General features: G+C 39.9%; 1 protein-coding gene across 2 annotated transcripts in view; it reads left to right on the top strand.

Moving 5' to 3' along the window:
• Window positions 1-15,296, top strand: part of LOC119652254 (sestrin homolog) — a 283,703-nt gene that overhangs the window by 121,905 nt on the left and 146,502 nt on the right. For both annotated transcript variants that reach the window (XM_038056245.1, XM_038056237.1), the window contains exon 4: window positions 12,652-13,058. In XM_038056245.1, the coding sequence (XP_037912173.1) occupies window positions 13,008-13,058 (51 nt within the window). In that variant the 5' untranslated portion in view covers window positions 12,652-13,007. The remainder of the gene's footprint in view (window positions 1-12,651; window positions 13,059-15,296) is intronic.

Below are 15,296 nucleotides of genomic sequence, written 5' to 3'. Positions count from 1 at the left end.
AAGGGTCCCCATTTTACGAATGGGTAGTTGGTTGGTTGATAGTGGTGATTCCGAGCTTAGTCACCACCAGTGGTGTGTTGCTTGGGGACCAGAAGAGCTTCGAACCCAAAGATCTTCAATGATCCTCACCTTCAAATACCAATGAATTAAAAACTCCTAGCTGACTACTATTGTTCTATAACCCGCAAATCAGTGATGACCAATCATATCTGTAAGTTGTAATTACCTTTAGTTTCCTTTTCTTAGTGGTTATTTTGGAAATTCATTTGCTTGTTCGTAGCATTTCCCTTTTCCTCCTATACAGGCATTTTTAACATTTTCATAATCCAATTTCCAGTTCTCCTTCCTGAATCCACAATATTGTAAGTAAAGGACCTTTAGATATTCACTTTAAATGATCATATTAGCTTCACTGCAAATTTTTTCCCAAAATCGTTTAACAGCGAAATAATTAAGACTTGCCTCTTCTTTTCGCTAGTAATATTTATTAACCTTGCAAATACCGGCATTCCGGCAACGACTTGGTCTCTGCATCAGTAACATTAACATCTCCCGCAACTCAATTGTAGACCTTAAAACGGAATTATCAAAGACCTTTGCATTATGCTATGTACATTTCTTTGCTAGCGCACAATTAAATACATTTTGGCGAGCCGGCTCATACAGTATACAAATATTCGGTATTCGGTATAAGCCTGCCTTAGTAAGGAACTCTTGACATACCGTTTTTAGGCCGAGGTCTACCTATTCGATATCCCTAGAAGTTGTCTGGCGTTTTAGACCTTAGACAGGAGAACGATTTCAAACGTTGCAGTCTCCTATTTTTACTGTTCTCATTTGAACAGTGCCATTTATTATGATTGCTTCTTTGGTTTTTGGTGCTGACGATGCCACCATGTATTTCGTCATGCTTCATTGATGTCCAGCCTAGAATCTCATCCTACTCCCTCGACCTGGATGAAGGCATATTGTACATCTCCGGTTTTTCTTCCCATCATGTCAATATCTTCTACATAGGCCAGTAGCTGGGTAGACTTGAAGAGTATGGTATCTCTCGCATTTACATCAGTATAACGGATCATTTTACCCGGGCCACGTTAAAAGGGATGCATGATAGGGAATCATCTTGTCTTAGTTCGTTGTTGATGATCTCGCATATTGGTCGGGATTACTCTAGTCAGTTTTATTTTCCATTCTTTTTCTCAGTTCTATTATTCGCGAATATCTTATTGACGGTGTTGTTGTCGATGACGGTTGTCGTCTAGATTACGTCCCGAATCGGTTCTTTAAAAATCTAAAGATAACATCTCTTTTCCCCTTACTGTCATTTTTATTTTTAACATGAATTGTTTGAAAGTGCCTTCATAAAATATGAAAATAAGCTCATATTATCCTCCCAAGAAGAGAATGACTTACACTTGCCAAAAACTACCGGCCAATTTCGCCCTTTTCCTGGTTTAAAAGTTCTATAGGGGTACCTAAAGGGCTGCCTTTTGTCTTTGTTCGGCCACCACATTGGGGAGAACCCACATGGGTTTCATCAACTTCGTTGCGAAGTCTTCGACTATAAGAAAATATTTCCACTGTATTCCCAACGGTTTCAATTTCACTTCTTACCAAACTTCTATCGTATGGGATTTCATCAACTATTCTCTCCTGGTTGAAATCTAACCTAAATGGCGGGATAAATCGAACATCTTTGAATGGTTCCACCTCCTTCATTTTGCCTTCATGAGGGGTATCACAGCGCTTCATTTTTGTTTCCGTTCTTCATAATTGATCTTCAATTTCTTTTTTATCTATGCTTGTCTTTTATAAGTAGACAATTTAAAACTGTCGGCTGTTATTGATTTGATTCAATGAAAGGCAATTTAGTTGATCCGTAAACTTCAAACCCCTCCCTACTCCAGTTATCATGATCGTTTGGTTTTGCTTGCTCTGTCCCCTCAACAATATCGAAGATCTCTGAGTGTCAAAGTGCTCATTTCAAACTTTGCAACGATATGATGGACAGTTTCGCATCTTCCGAGATTCAATACCGAGTCTTGCGTTATAATGTTATAACTCTTAATGTTTTTGAAATATCATTAGAAGAGCTGATGTGCTACTTTCATTTTATTATGCACCGTATACGTCCATTTTCAGCGCTCTGTTTATCCGCCTCGGAGGAGATACTGTCTATAATAGCCTAGTATTCAGTTTACTATACTCAAACCGCTTCCTTAAATTGCGGGTAAGTTTGCTAGTTAATCACGCCTCCGAAGGCTCGTGCTATCTCCGTTTGTACATTGTAGGACTCCGTTTTTTATAGCGATCTAGAGCGAACGGTCGAAGCGATCAGCTAGGTTAATCTAGCAGCAGAACTACCCCAAAACCCAGGTAGTTGGCGAAGTGTAACTATACTGAAGTACCCCCTCCCCCTTTGACACGCACCTTGCCTGTATATACAGAGCGCTAGAATCGGACTAGAACCTGGAAATTTGGAGGAAGTGGTAGAAGGAATGCTCAAATCAATCGTGATGCGAAACAAGGAATCTTTTGACTCTGGCACATAACTATTAGGTTTTTGCACATGAAATGACCGATTTGGTACTAAAATTTTGAAACGACAGTAAAGTTTACAAAAATTTATTTATTTAATCAAAATAGGTGCCAGTCGATTCAAAACACTTCTCCCAGTGAGATGCAAGAGCATGTATGCCAGTTCCGTAGAAGTCCAATTTTCAGAGGTTGATAAACTCGTCGAAGGCAATTTTGATGACCTCTCCATTCCTCGATTGTTATTCCGCCAAAAAATGATCCAAATGCTTAAAAAAGTGGTATATGAGGCAGAGTCTCATACTGCAATTCGTTCAACTTTTGAACCGTTGTTCTGGATTCAAGAGGTCGTGTATTGTCGTGAAGGAGTATCACATCATCTCTGTTGACCAATCTCGGCCGTTGAATACTCAATTTTTTGCATTTCCTCGTGTTTGACACAGTATTTCTGTGCATTTATCGTTTCTCCAGGTGAAAAAAAGAATAGTGGATAGTTCCAGCTGTAGACCAAAAAACAGTCCCCATTACCTTCTTCGGATGGAGGTTCGGTTTCGGCATATGCTTCGGTGGCTCATCAGCATCTAGCCATTGTTATCGCAACGGTGGTCAAAACTGAAATGACTCCTTGATTAAATATAGGCGTATCTATACTTTATTATCTGACACCAACAGAGCCAACTGGTGGTGGTTTACAGAAAAATCGCAACTAATTTCACTTGATGGCCAAATCGGCCATTTCATATGCAACAATCTAATACAATAAATACGGGCTTATGCCTTCCGCTATGAAAATATTTGCGTACTCATTCGCAGCTTTACGGCAATTCATACACAAATGCTTCCCCATTGCTACCATCCAGTCGTTATATAAAAAGCAGTTAATTGCATGGTGGCATAGGCATGTACATATCATCGTCATTCTAATTATTAGGATTGATGAATGAGAAATAAAAGAATTTGCATGCCACGAAAGTGCGGATACTACACTTTACTGTACTTCTTTTTCTGTGCTTTCGACTTCCTCATTCGCTTGCTCTGCTATAGCAATCTGTCAATTTTGATCGAGCTTACACCTGCCATTTACCACTCCTCCGTTTGATGCAGTTCTAAAAGGGCTACAAGTTCTCAGAAACACTAAGCGGCAAAGTGAATCTATCTTCTATTGGCTTTGCAAGTTTGTCAGCAGCTTTGAACAGACAAGTGATAAATACAGTAGCATTGATCACACCACTCTGCCTTTGAAAAATATGGGGTCTTATTTCCAACTATCTGTCGTATTGATGTCGTATGCGAAAAGCATACTCTAGGAACCATCACAGTTTCCCTTCACGTCAATCTCGGCCTCCGATAATTACTGGTCTGTCCTGAGGCAGCCAATGTTCACCAACTTCTACTTTGAGGACGTTTTTTCCGCATATTCTGTGATTAATCCAATTCTATTTATTTCACGGTCAATTTAGCCACTTTCTTATGTATTTGGGATAGCTCTTCCCTCTAGGTCATCTCCGGTTACTCAGGATAGTCGTTTGATCAACGCAATCCCTTTTGTCAATTTAATGCACTTGTTAATAGTGTCGAACCCTATTCTTTGTTGTAGTTGTGGCGCAGCAGGGTTAACAGCATTACCAAGACCAAAGTGATGAGCCAGAGAAACTCGGCCGATTGAATTAAGGTAGCTTGTAGAGTTTACATGGGACCTATTCTACAAGTCCACCAGCAACCCATAGTGACACAAGTAGCCTGCGCCTAAAATGGGGAAGCTGACATCCGCCAGGATAAATCGCCACAAAACGTCCTACGTAAGCCAAAACTCATGTCCACTTGCCTATATCCGTAGGTGTTAATTCGGGAGGAATTTGCTGCCGCCAGTTTCAACGATTGAGGAAATAGTCGATGGTGCCGGGATACGGGAAGAAACGAAACCTCCGCGCCGGTATCTACGAGACAACTGCGCCTGTTAAGAGGGTCACAGATTGTTAGGCGACGTGGCGCTGTGTTCTGGGTGGCCGTCGCCGGGACCCCCCGCGGACCTAGTTTTTTTAGGTAGACGCGGTGACTTTTTCGCCGAATCTGCGATGGTACAAACGAATGCTTCGGTCCGTAGGTTGTCCTAACGACCTGCTACCCGATCACCCTTTTCGAGCAGAAGACCGCGAGCGAGCTCGCGACCTGGCGCCTGAACGCTGAGCGTCCAGCGTTGCCCTCATTTCAGCCATATTGGCCACTAGCGCGGCTATTTCACACTTCAGCTCGCCAACTTCGTCAGAAGGTTGCTGAACGGCCGCTATTATTGGACGCGCGTGTACCTCGTGCACCTTATCGGCCGCACATGCCAACGCCTCCAAAGAACCGGAGACGCACGCGAGGACCGCTTGGGTGCTTTCCGGGATTCGTCGCAGTCAGAGTGATTTCAACAAGTCGTCGTCGATCTTGATCCCACCCAATTGCCTCATTTCGCGAAGCAGTTGGCTGGGAGTTCGATTGCCCGACGTCAAACCTGCCAGTAAGTGATCCAGCTTAGCTGACCCACTTACCGACAGGCGCTTGATCAACTCGGTTTTCACAATGTCGGCTACCAGTCTTTTAGTTGTTTCTGGATTTGGGTATTTATTATATACACTGGATTTTTGTTAAGCTCGCCAATTACTGCTCTTGTACCGTTGATTCCTTTCACTTCATTGTGCTCTTTACAGATTTCAGTGTCTAATGGTAGTTGCAGGGAGAAATCCGGGTCAGGACTGAAAAATTAACAAAGCATCGTGATCCCCTCTATTCTGGACCTTCGAAAAAAAGAATCTCTCTAAAAAGAGGCATCCCAAAATGGTAATATGCACATCCTTTGTTGCCTTTCCTTGTAATTTAGTCCAGAAGATGGCAAAAGGTTTACTTAAAAATGAAGCTGTTTTTAGTATTGTTCTTCATTCTTCTTCCTTCCTCCTTACACCTTTACTGAATCTCACAATACTTATCGTCTATTCGATAAACATTGATACCTAAATGATAATGTTGAAGTTAGGAGACAGAAAGTATCTTTTACCCATTGTTCGCCGCTCTTATTATCTTTTCTATTTTCCCGGCGTAGTAGGTTCATTTTAGATAAGTCAATTTAATTGTGCAATATTATAAGTGCGTATTAGGTTACCCTCATTAAATGCTACATATTAGATTTTTATGGACTTTTGTGTAGTATCTGTCCTAGATATGGATTAAAATATAATTCTCCCTGCTCATAATCCCATCAATTATATTGAAGTTCAATTCGTAGCATATGAAATCCTTCCTGAAAGGCCAGCTTTCTCTTTTCATTGGGCTTTTCCTAAAACTCTTCAATAAGACATCATAAAATTTTCAGAAAATAAATAACATGGGCTGGAACAAATGTCTAATGGACAAATAATTATGCTAATTAAAGACACATTATCCCATTCTAAATGATTTGGAACGATCATAATGTAGCTAGATTGGCACGAGCATGATTGCTACACCCTCAAAGCGAATGTTCAAAGCCACAATGTTTAGAGCGTTTTACACCCACATACTTATGTAGTATGTATAAATGTACTATGCATTACCGATTTCCGCCAATTGTTCTTCACATTGGACACTCTAGAACGGAAAACGTACCCAAGTCAATCGGAACTTTTGATGCCTTCGAATTTATTCTATAATTGCACTTTCTAGCCGGGAACTTAGGTAAATAATAAATATCCATTAGCAAACGAAAAATATCTGTTAATGGGAATTTTACTAAGCTTTTAAGGTGCGGAAAGTTGTTAATGAGTTGGCAAGATGTAATTTTAAGATATTAGGTAATATTTATTTCGGAATGCAGATATACAGTCCAAGCCTTATGGTTACATAATTTTGAAGAAAATTCATGAGTAAAAGTTTGCTAGCCATGATAAGAATTACCTAAGTTGTTTTATGGTTTGTGAGTGAAAGGCTGGTGCTTTCAAGCCTGGATCTGATTTCCTAAATTGCCTCGTTTATGAGAATCTCCATCTCCTTGAAATCATGTGCTTTGATAGTCACTCCGATGTCATCTGCAAACTATTTTAGTTATTATTTCCAGAAGAGGAGCGAGAACAGATCCTTGTGGAACGCTAGAGGTTGTCCGATATAATTTGGGTCCATCGTCCGCAACGTAGGAGGAGCTCTATGCATAAGATATTTGAATCCAATCAGGCAGGCAGGCAGACCATCGTTTTTTCTTTCCCGCAGAATCGCAATACCACATTAAAGTGAATCGTCTGACTTACTAAATACATATTCCCTATGAGCTTATATGAGAAATCCCTGAGCAGACTTGTTAGCGCTGATGACGGGAACAAGTGGTTCCCGAAATCTAGGTATTTTCAAAATATAAATCAACACTAGCGAATAGGAAAAACAAGTTTTATTTCAAATCCCTGAAACCTTTCACATCTTATGTTTCCAACTCCCTCGCTAGTTGTCCATCCATCAGGTTATCAACTGGTCATATGAAACCCAGAACATTGCGTTTAAAACATTACATGCCCAAATCTTTCTCCATGGCTAGTACCGATCCGCTAGGTAGAAATGCATTTCACTGCATACTAGCGTGCTAAAGTACATAGCTTTTCCATGCTAACTACATAAGACGAAAAAGAGTAATGATCACTTTAGTATTCGAAAATATCCAGGTTCTAATCCCCCCCCCCCCACGGTTAATAAATAAAGGAATGTACCATCATTAACTCATTTTTTTATTTTTCGAAGTACTGACATCACGACGATTAACAGATATAATCTTTTGGCCATTCAATAACATAACACTGTACATGAAAGGTAATAACCAGAACAAGGGACTAAAAACAATATAAGGCTGATGATGGAAAGGCTTCATGTCGACCAGTTGTTATACAGCGCTACTGCACAGTGTTTTGTAACGGGATATTCCAAGAAATGTCGTCATTATCTCTACAGCCCATCTCGGGGCTTGGTCCTCCTCTGACTATCTAAATCCATCGATCATGATCTTTATTTTCGAATTCTGAATTCCCGTCAGCAGAAACTGCCCAGCGGTTTCGGGGTGTTCCTACCGGTCTTTATCCTTCTGCCCTCCATCCAAATATCCTTCTAGGTAGTCAGCTACCTAAAGGGATACGTTAAACTTGAAATATTATCTTTAGCTATAGCTTTATATAGCCTGGATGCGTCTGTGGTCTGTTCCATCTCTTTTGCGTTGCCATTCGTCGATGGTTTATTTCGTCCGGTTTTGGACCTCCATTTTCATTTTGGTTAGGCATCTGTTCGGCCAGGATACATCTCTTAATGATATACTATCTTAGCTAAATAACTGGCGTAATATGGGTCAATGATAAATCTGGTGAAATCGTCCACCACTGTTTCCAACCCTATTTCGCCTCTGATGTCACCAGGTGCCTTGTGTACGAGTTCCAATTTGTTCTTTTGGGATTCCTCACTATACTTTCTACTTCAGAATTGCCCTTTTTGTCGAGTCTGATTATTTTCTGCTTCGACATAAAAGACTCATCCGACACTTTTGACTAGCCCGCTCATGAGAGTGTTCCCTGAAGTTAGGTCTAGTACCTGGTGCTGGTTATTAATGATGACGTATTCCCTTTTTCTGTATTTCAAACTTATCGCTAAGGATAAATTCAGAAGGAGTGTGTCGGGACGTGAACCTAATGCTCCAAAAAGTGAAGATGGCAATATAGCAGAAAGGAAGCGGGGAAGAAGAGGTAGTACGAGAAAGAAAAAAGTGGCAGAGAAGCCTGACCCGGAGTATTTCAAAGTGGCATCAAAGCACCAAGAGGTAAGAAAACTGTCAAATCTCCAGGAAAATGCCATTTGAATGGCTTCAAAACGGAAAAAGGATGCCACTCGAAAAACGGAAAAAGGGTGAACGAAAATTCGGGAACGAATAAGCGAAGAGAAACAGGATAGAAAGAAAATCGCAAAAGAACAAAACGAAGAGATAATCATACGAAAGGAGGAAAGGAAAAAAGTTATGAAGCGATTCAAAGGATGGGCGAAGTGATAAAAAGCGGGGACAGAAGAACGCGAGAAGTTATGCATAAAAAAGACATAAGGCAGACAGATTATTCAGGAGGTTCCAAAACTGCAGGTGGATGCTATACGAAAAGCTACAAAGAGGCAAGAAGAAGTTGCGAAATCACATAAAGGTTCCAGTCGAAATATTGAAAAGCTACAAGAAGTAATCGGACAATAGGTAACTAAAGAGCAACAGTGAAATAGACCAAGAAGCAGTAGACCATGAAAAGGAGATCATAAGTGAAGATTTAAAATGGCAGGAGAAGGTCATGCGAAAAGGTACGAAGCAATAAGAAGAAATTTGTAAGCATGAGGATGAGAATACCTGAAAGCAGAGTGCAGAGCCAGAGGAGATGACTATTCAAGAGGCGATAAGTCGGCAGACGGAAATTGTGGGGTGGCGAGAGATGAATGATAAGAACTTGAGACCTTTAAAGATAGAGGTAACAACAGGCATATGGTGGACGACAAGACAATCCAAGCCATTGAAGTGTGTTAGAGCACTTCATTCAAGACATTAACGGTACGCTACAGGATTACAGTACCCTGTAGGAGGCAATGTGGTTAGCATTGCGCTCACATGAGATTATTACTCTGATTTTACTCAGATACTCATTCATAGCTGAGTCGACTGGTATCTGACGTCAAATCACGACACAAATTCCACTGTCACTAGTGAGATTTGAACCGCGACCTTCCGTACGACAGCCTTGCTCTCTAACCACTCGGCTATCCGGACACACTGTGACGAAAGCGAAGTGGTAAATTGAAGAAAAATTCCAAGCAAGGAGTGAGTGTCGCAGAGCGACGCAGTAGTGATCATTGTTTGAGGACTATGCCAGAGAAAGAGCTGACTTTTGAAAAAGTGGTAAAAATAACGCAAGGAAGCTAGGATTTATGCGACACGCCGACAGGATCTTCTGAAAGTGAGAGGATACGTGGTCAACGTTTCGGAAAATGAAGATCGTGGAGTTGTACAAATGTTGGTAGTTGTATTACGAGCAACGATATGGGACATCATTTTGAAGCATCGTGAAGAAGTAAGGAAGGAGAATTCGGCTCCACTGAAACTATAACGAAGAACAAATGGCCGTTTTACTAAACTAGTTTTATGGATGGGGTAAAGCCGTCATCAGAGAGGGGTTGGGAAAAATCGCACCCTTCATAGGAAACAAGCAAGATTTGATGAAAGAACCCGTTTTTTTTTTGCTCCTTTGAGGATCAATTAACATCCAGAGTTTACAGCACAAGAAGGGAAAACTCCTAAAGTTGCAATCAAAATTGAAAGAACCTCGTTGGGAAATTAAGGAATTTAGTACTGACGTTAACTAAATTAGGCGAAGTGAATCAAGCTGGACGAAAATGAAATTGAAGAACGACCCGAGACGTACAAATTGCCTCTATCGAGATCGAGCAGGCGGCAATTGGCGCGAGATATTGGGCTCTACATCAATGAAAGCAGGACAAAGTATATGGTGACAACGTCAGCACCAAAAACCAACCATCCAACAACATCAAACCGCACTGGTCAAACGGGAAGAATAAAAATAGGAGACTACAACTTTGAGACCGTTGATAATTTTTCCTATCTAGGGTCAAAAATTACAACCGATAACAGCTACGATGACGAAATCCGCGCAACAGAGCCTATTTGAGTTATAAAAACTGTTTCGCTCGAAACGTCTCACCATAGGGTCAATGCTCTTACTGTACAAGACAATGATCTTGCCAGTCCTCATGTATTCCTCGGAGACTTGGGTTCTTAGCAAGAAGAATTGCGAACTCTTGACCGCGTTCGAGGGAAGAATCCTCCGAAAAATTTTTGGGCCCCTACATGAGGATGGACTATTCCATAGCCTACATAACGACGGAATCTATGAGAGATACCGTGACCGTCAAGTTGTGGATAAAATCCGGCCCAATAGGTTACGGTGGGCGGGTCACTTAATCCGTATAGTTGAAGATGATCCAACCCGAAAAGCCTATAAGGGCAATATCTATGGTAGAAAAAGAAGACGAGGCAGACCCTGCCTGAGATGGAGCGATGGCATAGGTCAGGACGCCAGACACCTTGTAGAGATATCGAATTGGTGGACCTCGGCGCAAAACCGGGATGTCTGGAATTCCTTATTAAGGCAGGCCTAGCCCGGATATCGGTTGTTGCACCGTAGATGATAATGATGTTAATGAAATTAGGCAAAGTGAAAAAATCTGTACGAAAATGAAGTTGGAGTACCTGGGGAAATGGGCACGATTGGAAACACCAGGCAGATAGCGATGATTCCAACTCGGGGCGAACAAGTTTAGGCGGTAGGCAGTGTGACTAAATTCACGTTGGGAAAGTTATGGGTGACGTCAATTTGAGTCGTAGGTAGCCAGGACACCAAAATTGTATAAAACTAGAGCGAAAATGTAGTTAGGATAATTGTTAACGGACGACTCGAACGCCAGTAAGGAGATTTTGTCAAAGTTACAAAGTAGTTTTCTAGCAAAATCTTTGCATGTCTTTCCGGAATGTTCCGCGAGGTATAAAAGGACCGGAGGTCTGCCCTCGGAGTCAGTTTAATTCTAAAGTTTGAACAGGTCGCTTCGGTTATAAATACGCCTCGAATGGTACTAGTTGAAGAAATTGTTCTATAATTAATTATGCAGTATGGTTGTATAATTTAGTGTAAAATAAACGCTTAGATTAAAGTTATAGAACGGGTTTCTGTCTAGTGTTACGCAATCCAGTGATACGAGTCAAGTAACTTAAAAAGTGACGAGGTTACGTAAAGCAAGAACATAACAATTGGTGACAGCGGGGGGATTGTGTAAGCCGCAGAGATGGATGATTCTTGGTTCGAGGAGATTCTTCGATTGGTGCGGCCGCTTCCCCAGATCTCAGTGGTTGCACCTTCCTTTCGCAGAACTTCGTCAATCTAATTACTAATTCTGGTGGAATCTGGGTGTCGTCTCTTGGGAACCAGACCGATGCTACGGTTGTCTTTCGAGTTCTCTCCCAGCTCCCAGTGAAGCTTGAAGAGCCGCGAGGTCAAGATGTATGATTAAATTCAATGGCCATTACGCTCACGATAGTAATTAAATATGTAATTTGCATTTTATACTAGACTAATATAATATATCTATTGAAAAGGGTCCTCACCGCTCCAATATCTGAAAAGCGTAGATCACCCTAATCAACCTAAATATGGTATAATTAAACAATTTTATAGACTCTTCAGAGAAAATTTGTCAGTAACGGGATTAAGGTTTGAAAAGGAAACTTTTCTTCGAAACAACCAATATGAAATGTTATTAAAAAAAGCTTTATTTGTATTCTAAATCACACCTTGATTTACAACACAGTAATCTCACGATATTTGTTTCGAATTGAAAAAACGTGCGCGTCTATAAAAAAATCTTTAAAAATAGCAATTCAGTCATGTTGTATGCCAATTTTTATCGTGTTCGATTAATGCTGAATTAATAACGAATAAAAAGCTCCGAACAAGACAATAGGGAACAGAAACAAAAAGAAGACCTCACCATTTTAGTTGCTACTAGTTTAAATGCAAATGTAATAAGACATTGATCAATCTATCGATTTCAGATCTACGTAGGCAAAGTCGTTTATGGAGTTTAAGGTGAATTGTTATGCAAATGGACGCCATCAGCAGGTGGCTAAATATCTTAGATACTTATATTAACCGGTAATCTGTGATTTTAATGCTAAATAAGGCTATCCATCTTTATTGGATGTTTATATAAGTTCTGTGTTCTATACTTGCATGTCGAAGGTGAAGGCATGCAATGATTCTTTTAAATACCACTTTCATCATATTTCCGTGTAAATATAATGTTGAGGAAAAATTACTTCATTTACTTACTCATTGGAGCTCATTTAATCTTTATTATTTTTTATTTTTTTAATTTAATTTCCTTGAACTTCTGGACTTTGTTTTATTTATTTATTCATTCAAGATTATTTATCATTTATTAAATAACAATAATGATAGCAAGATTACTCTATTGTACCTTCATAGATACGTATCTGTGGATTTAGATTTCTAACCAATTTTTCTTTCCTTTCAGCGGAAAACTAATTAGATGCGGCAAAACCAGGAATAAATGATACTTTTCTCAATAGAAAGGAAATTTAACAATATTTGAAAATTTATTCGGTATTTGTGTCATCCAATGTTTACTCAAATTGATTTCGACTTAAAAAAATCTGAGCATGAAATGTTGATGTTTAATTATCAGTCGGGCTAATGAAGTGATATTATTTCCGAAATCAGCGACCAAGTGTTCCAACCGTAGAATTAGTACTTTAGTGGTCTAACTATTTATCAAAATTTGTTCTGAATATTGTGAAGTGTGGGGAAATAGTTTAGAGTTAAAATCATCAACGATAAAAATTTAAATTGGGAGAAATTGACGCCGATTAAATGTTCTCAAAGGTCGAGCATTATTCAGACATGGGACACATTGATCAAGATGTAAGTAGGACAATTAAGTTTTCACTTTGATTTGATAGAAGTTAATCATTCTAGAATAAGATTATTTATCTTTTGAAAAACTGAGTTTTTTGTTTGCGCGCCTAATCTTTAATAATCAGTATATTTTGAATGGCCTCGTTCTTATCCTAAAGTTTTTGTTCTGCTAGAGTTGAAAGTTACACGGAGAAACAATGCAAAGCTATTCAGATTGATTATTATAATTTATCTTCTGCCCAATGATCGTTCTGCTAATGCTTTTTTTTCGAAGCACCCAAATTATTGAGGGCGCTAAGCTGCCTGAAAAGTGTTCCACAGAAGTTTCCCGGCTGCAAATTTTTTACGCGATATCTGAAATCTAAGAAATTTTATTGATTTTAGAAGGAAAACTTTCCAGTGATTTCAATTTGGTGACTTGTTTTTGACTTGACTCTTTAATCAATTTAAATTTAATTTAAACAAGACCCAGTTGTTGGAATGGATTCTAGAACAAAACGAAGGAAGGAAAGGAAAGAAATAATAGAACCAAGTGACTAGATGTTCTTATTGAAAATGATGCCATTGAGTGGGGTATTCCAAATAATGGCATAGTCTTGAACAATAGGTCCAACTATTTCAACAACCTGCAGGTTTCATAGCTTGCACGTATTTCTAATCTAGTCATTACCTATAAATCACAAGGGCCCGGCCATATACATGCCCAAACTGTATGCCAACAAATTTATTTTACATAGCGGGACCATTTCAGGCAACTCCAAAACATTTAAATATGTAAGTACTGCTGTGAGACTGCTGAAAGTATGTGGCTCGGGATTGTAGTACAGAGTAAGTGGAATTACCTGCTCAATGAAAATACGGCGTACAAAACATTTTGTAATTCTCGAATCTCGCGATTGATCTGGATAGAATCATCATTATTCCGCTGCTGAAAAGGCGTGAGTTTATTTATTTATTAAATTTATTTATTTATTGATTTGATTTACAATAAAAAGAGACTTTTGCAATTATTTATTGCATATAAAAACAGAAAAAGATTGCAATGCGTTAGTGGCTAGGGATGATGCAAGAGGAGCAAGGTGCAAATGGTTATAATCACTTCTAGCGCAGGAGCTCCGCAAATGGAACTTTAGAAACGTTAAAGATACGAATAGATACGAATAAAACCGTTACCAAGTTTGAAAAGAACAAATGCATCCGTCAATGATGTTTGAGATTGCAGAGATGTCAGATTAAAGGAAAGCGGAGAATCAGCATAAGTCGAGTAGAGAAAATTCTTTTTCATGGCTAGTAATCGAGTCAACCTTCTTTCATCATCATCATCAACGGCGCAACAACCGGTATCCGGTCTAGCCCTGCCTTAATAAGGAACTCCAAACATCCCGGTTTTGAGCCAAGGTCCACCAATTCGATATCCCTAAAAGCTGTCTGGCGTCAACCTTCTTTGCCAGATTCAATTCAATAACAATCACAATTATGGAAAAGAGACTACACCATGGAAGCATTTTCTTCTTCAGCTTTCTTCGGTCATATGCCTGATATGGATGGTCGTTTGGTCGCTTTCCATCAACTTTGTTGTTGAGACCAATCTTGGCAGGTGAGTTTTCGTCAGTATCAGATGCATCTCCACCAATTTGTCCAAAATAGGCGCATCTCCATATCGATCGGACAATCTCTTCATTTTGGATGTGATCATGGCATCTTACCCCATTCGTCGAACATAATGTACCCATCGCCATTACCACGGGGTGCCGTCCATTGCTCTTTATAATCACCAACACTTAAAACCCAAGAGGATGACAGGGCGGGCGACCCTGCTGTAGATGTTTGATTGCAGACATTCGTTGATACGTCGATAATGCCTGGTTTATTGAGGTCGGTTGTCAAAAATCTTCTTTTATTCAGTTTCAGTCTGAGGCCTTATTACACGAGGCGATCTTTCCACTTTTGAATAAGTTAGCTTTGTTGTGAGACGTTAATTTATATCATCTGCGAATTAAGCCACTGATAAAAGAGCGTGAGGAACGCACTGCCCCGCGGCGCATTAAATGGTAACGATTTGGTGAGAAGAAAGAAGAAACGATCTCACTCACACGATTACCGACCACTACGAATGTGGAAGAATCGTGGAACCACATGACAGACACGATCCACAAAGCGGCCTCTACAACCCTCGGGGTCACCAAGCTGGGTAAGCGATACATCAACCGAGATACTTGGCTTTCGAATGAAGATGTTACAAAA

The sequence above is a fragment of the Hermetia illucens genome, chromosome 1 (genome assembly GCF_905115235.1).
Source record: "Hermetia illucens chromosome 1, iHerIll2.2.curated.20191125, whole genome shotgun sequence".
NCBI lineage: Eukaryota > Metazoa > Arthropoda > Insecta > Diptera > Stratiomyidae > Hermetia > Hermetia illucens.
The sequence above is the reverse complement of the archived record's forward strand: the minus strand, read 5'-3'. Positions and strand labels throughout refer to the sequence as shown.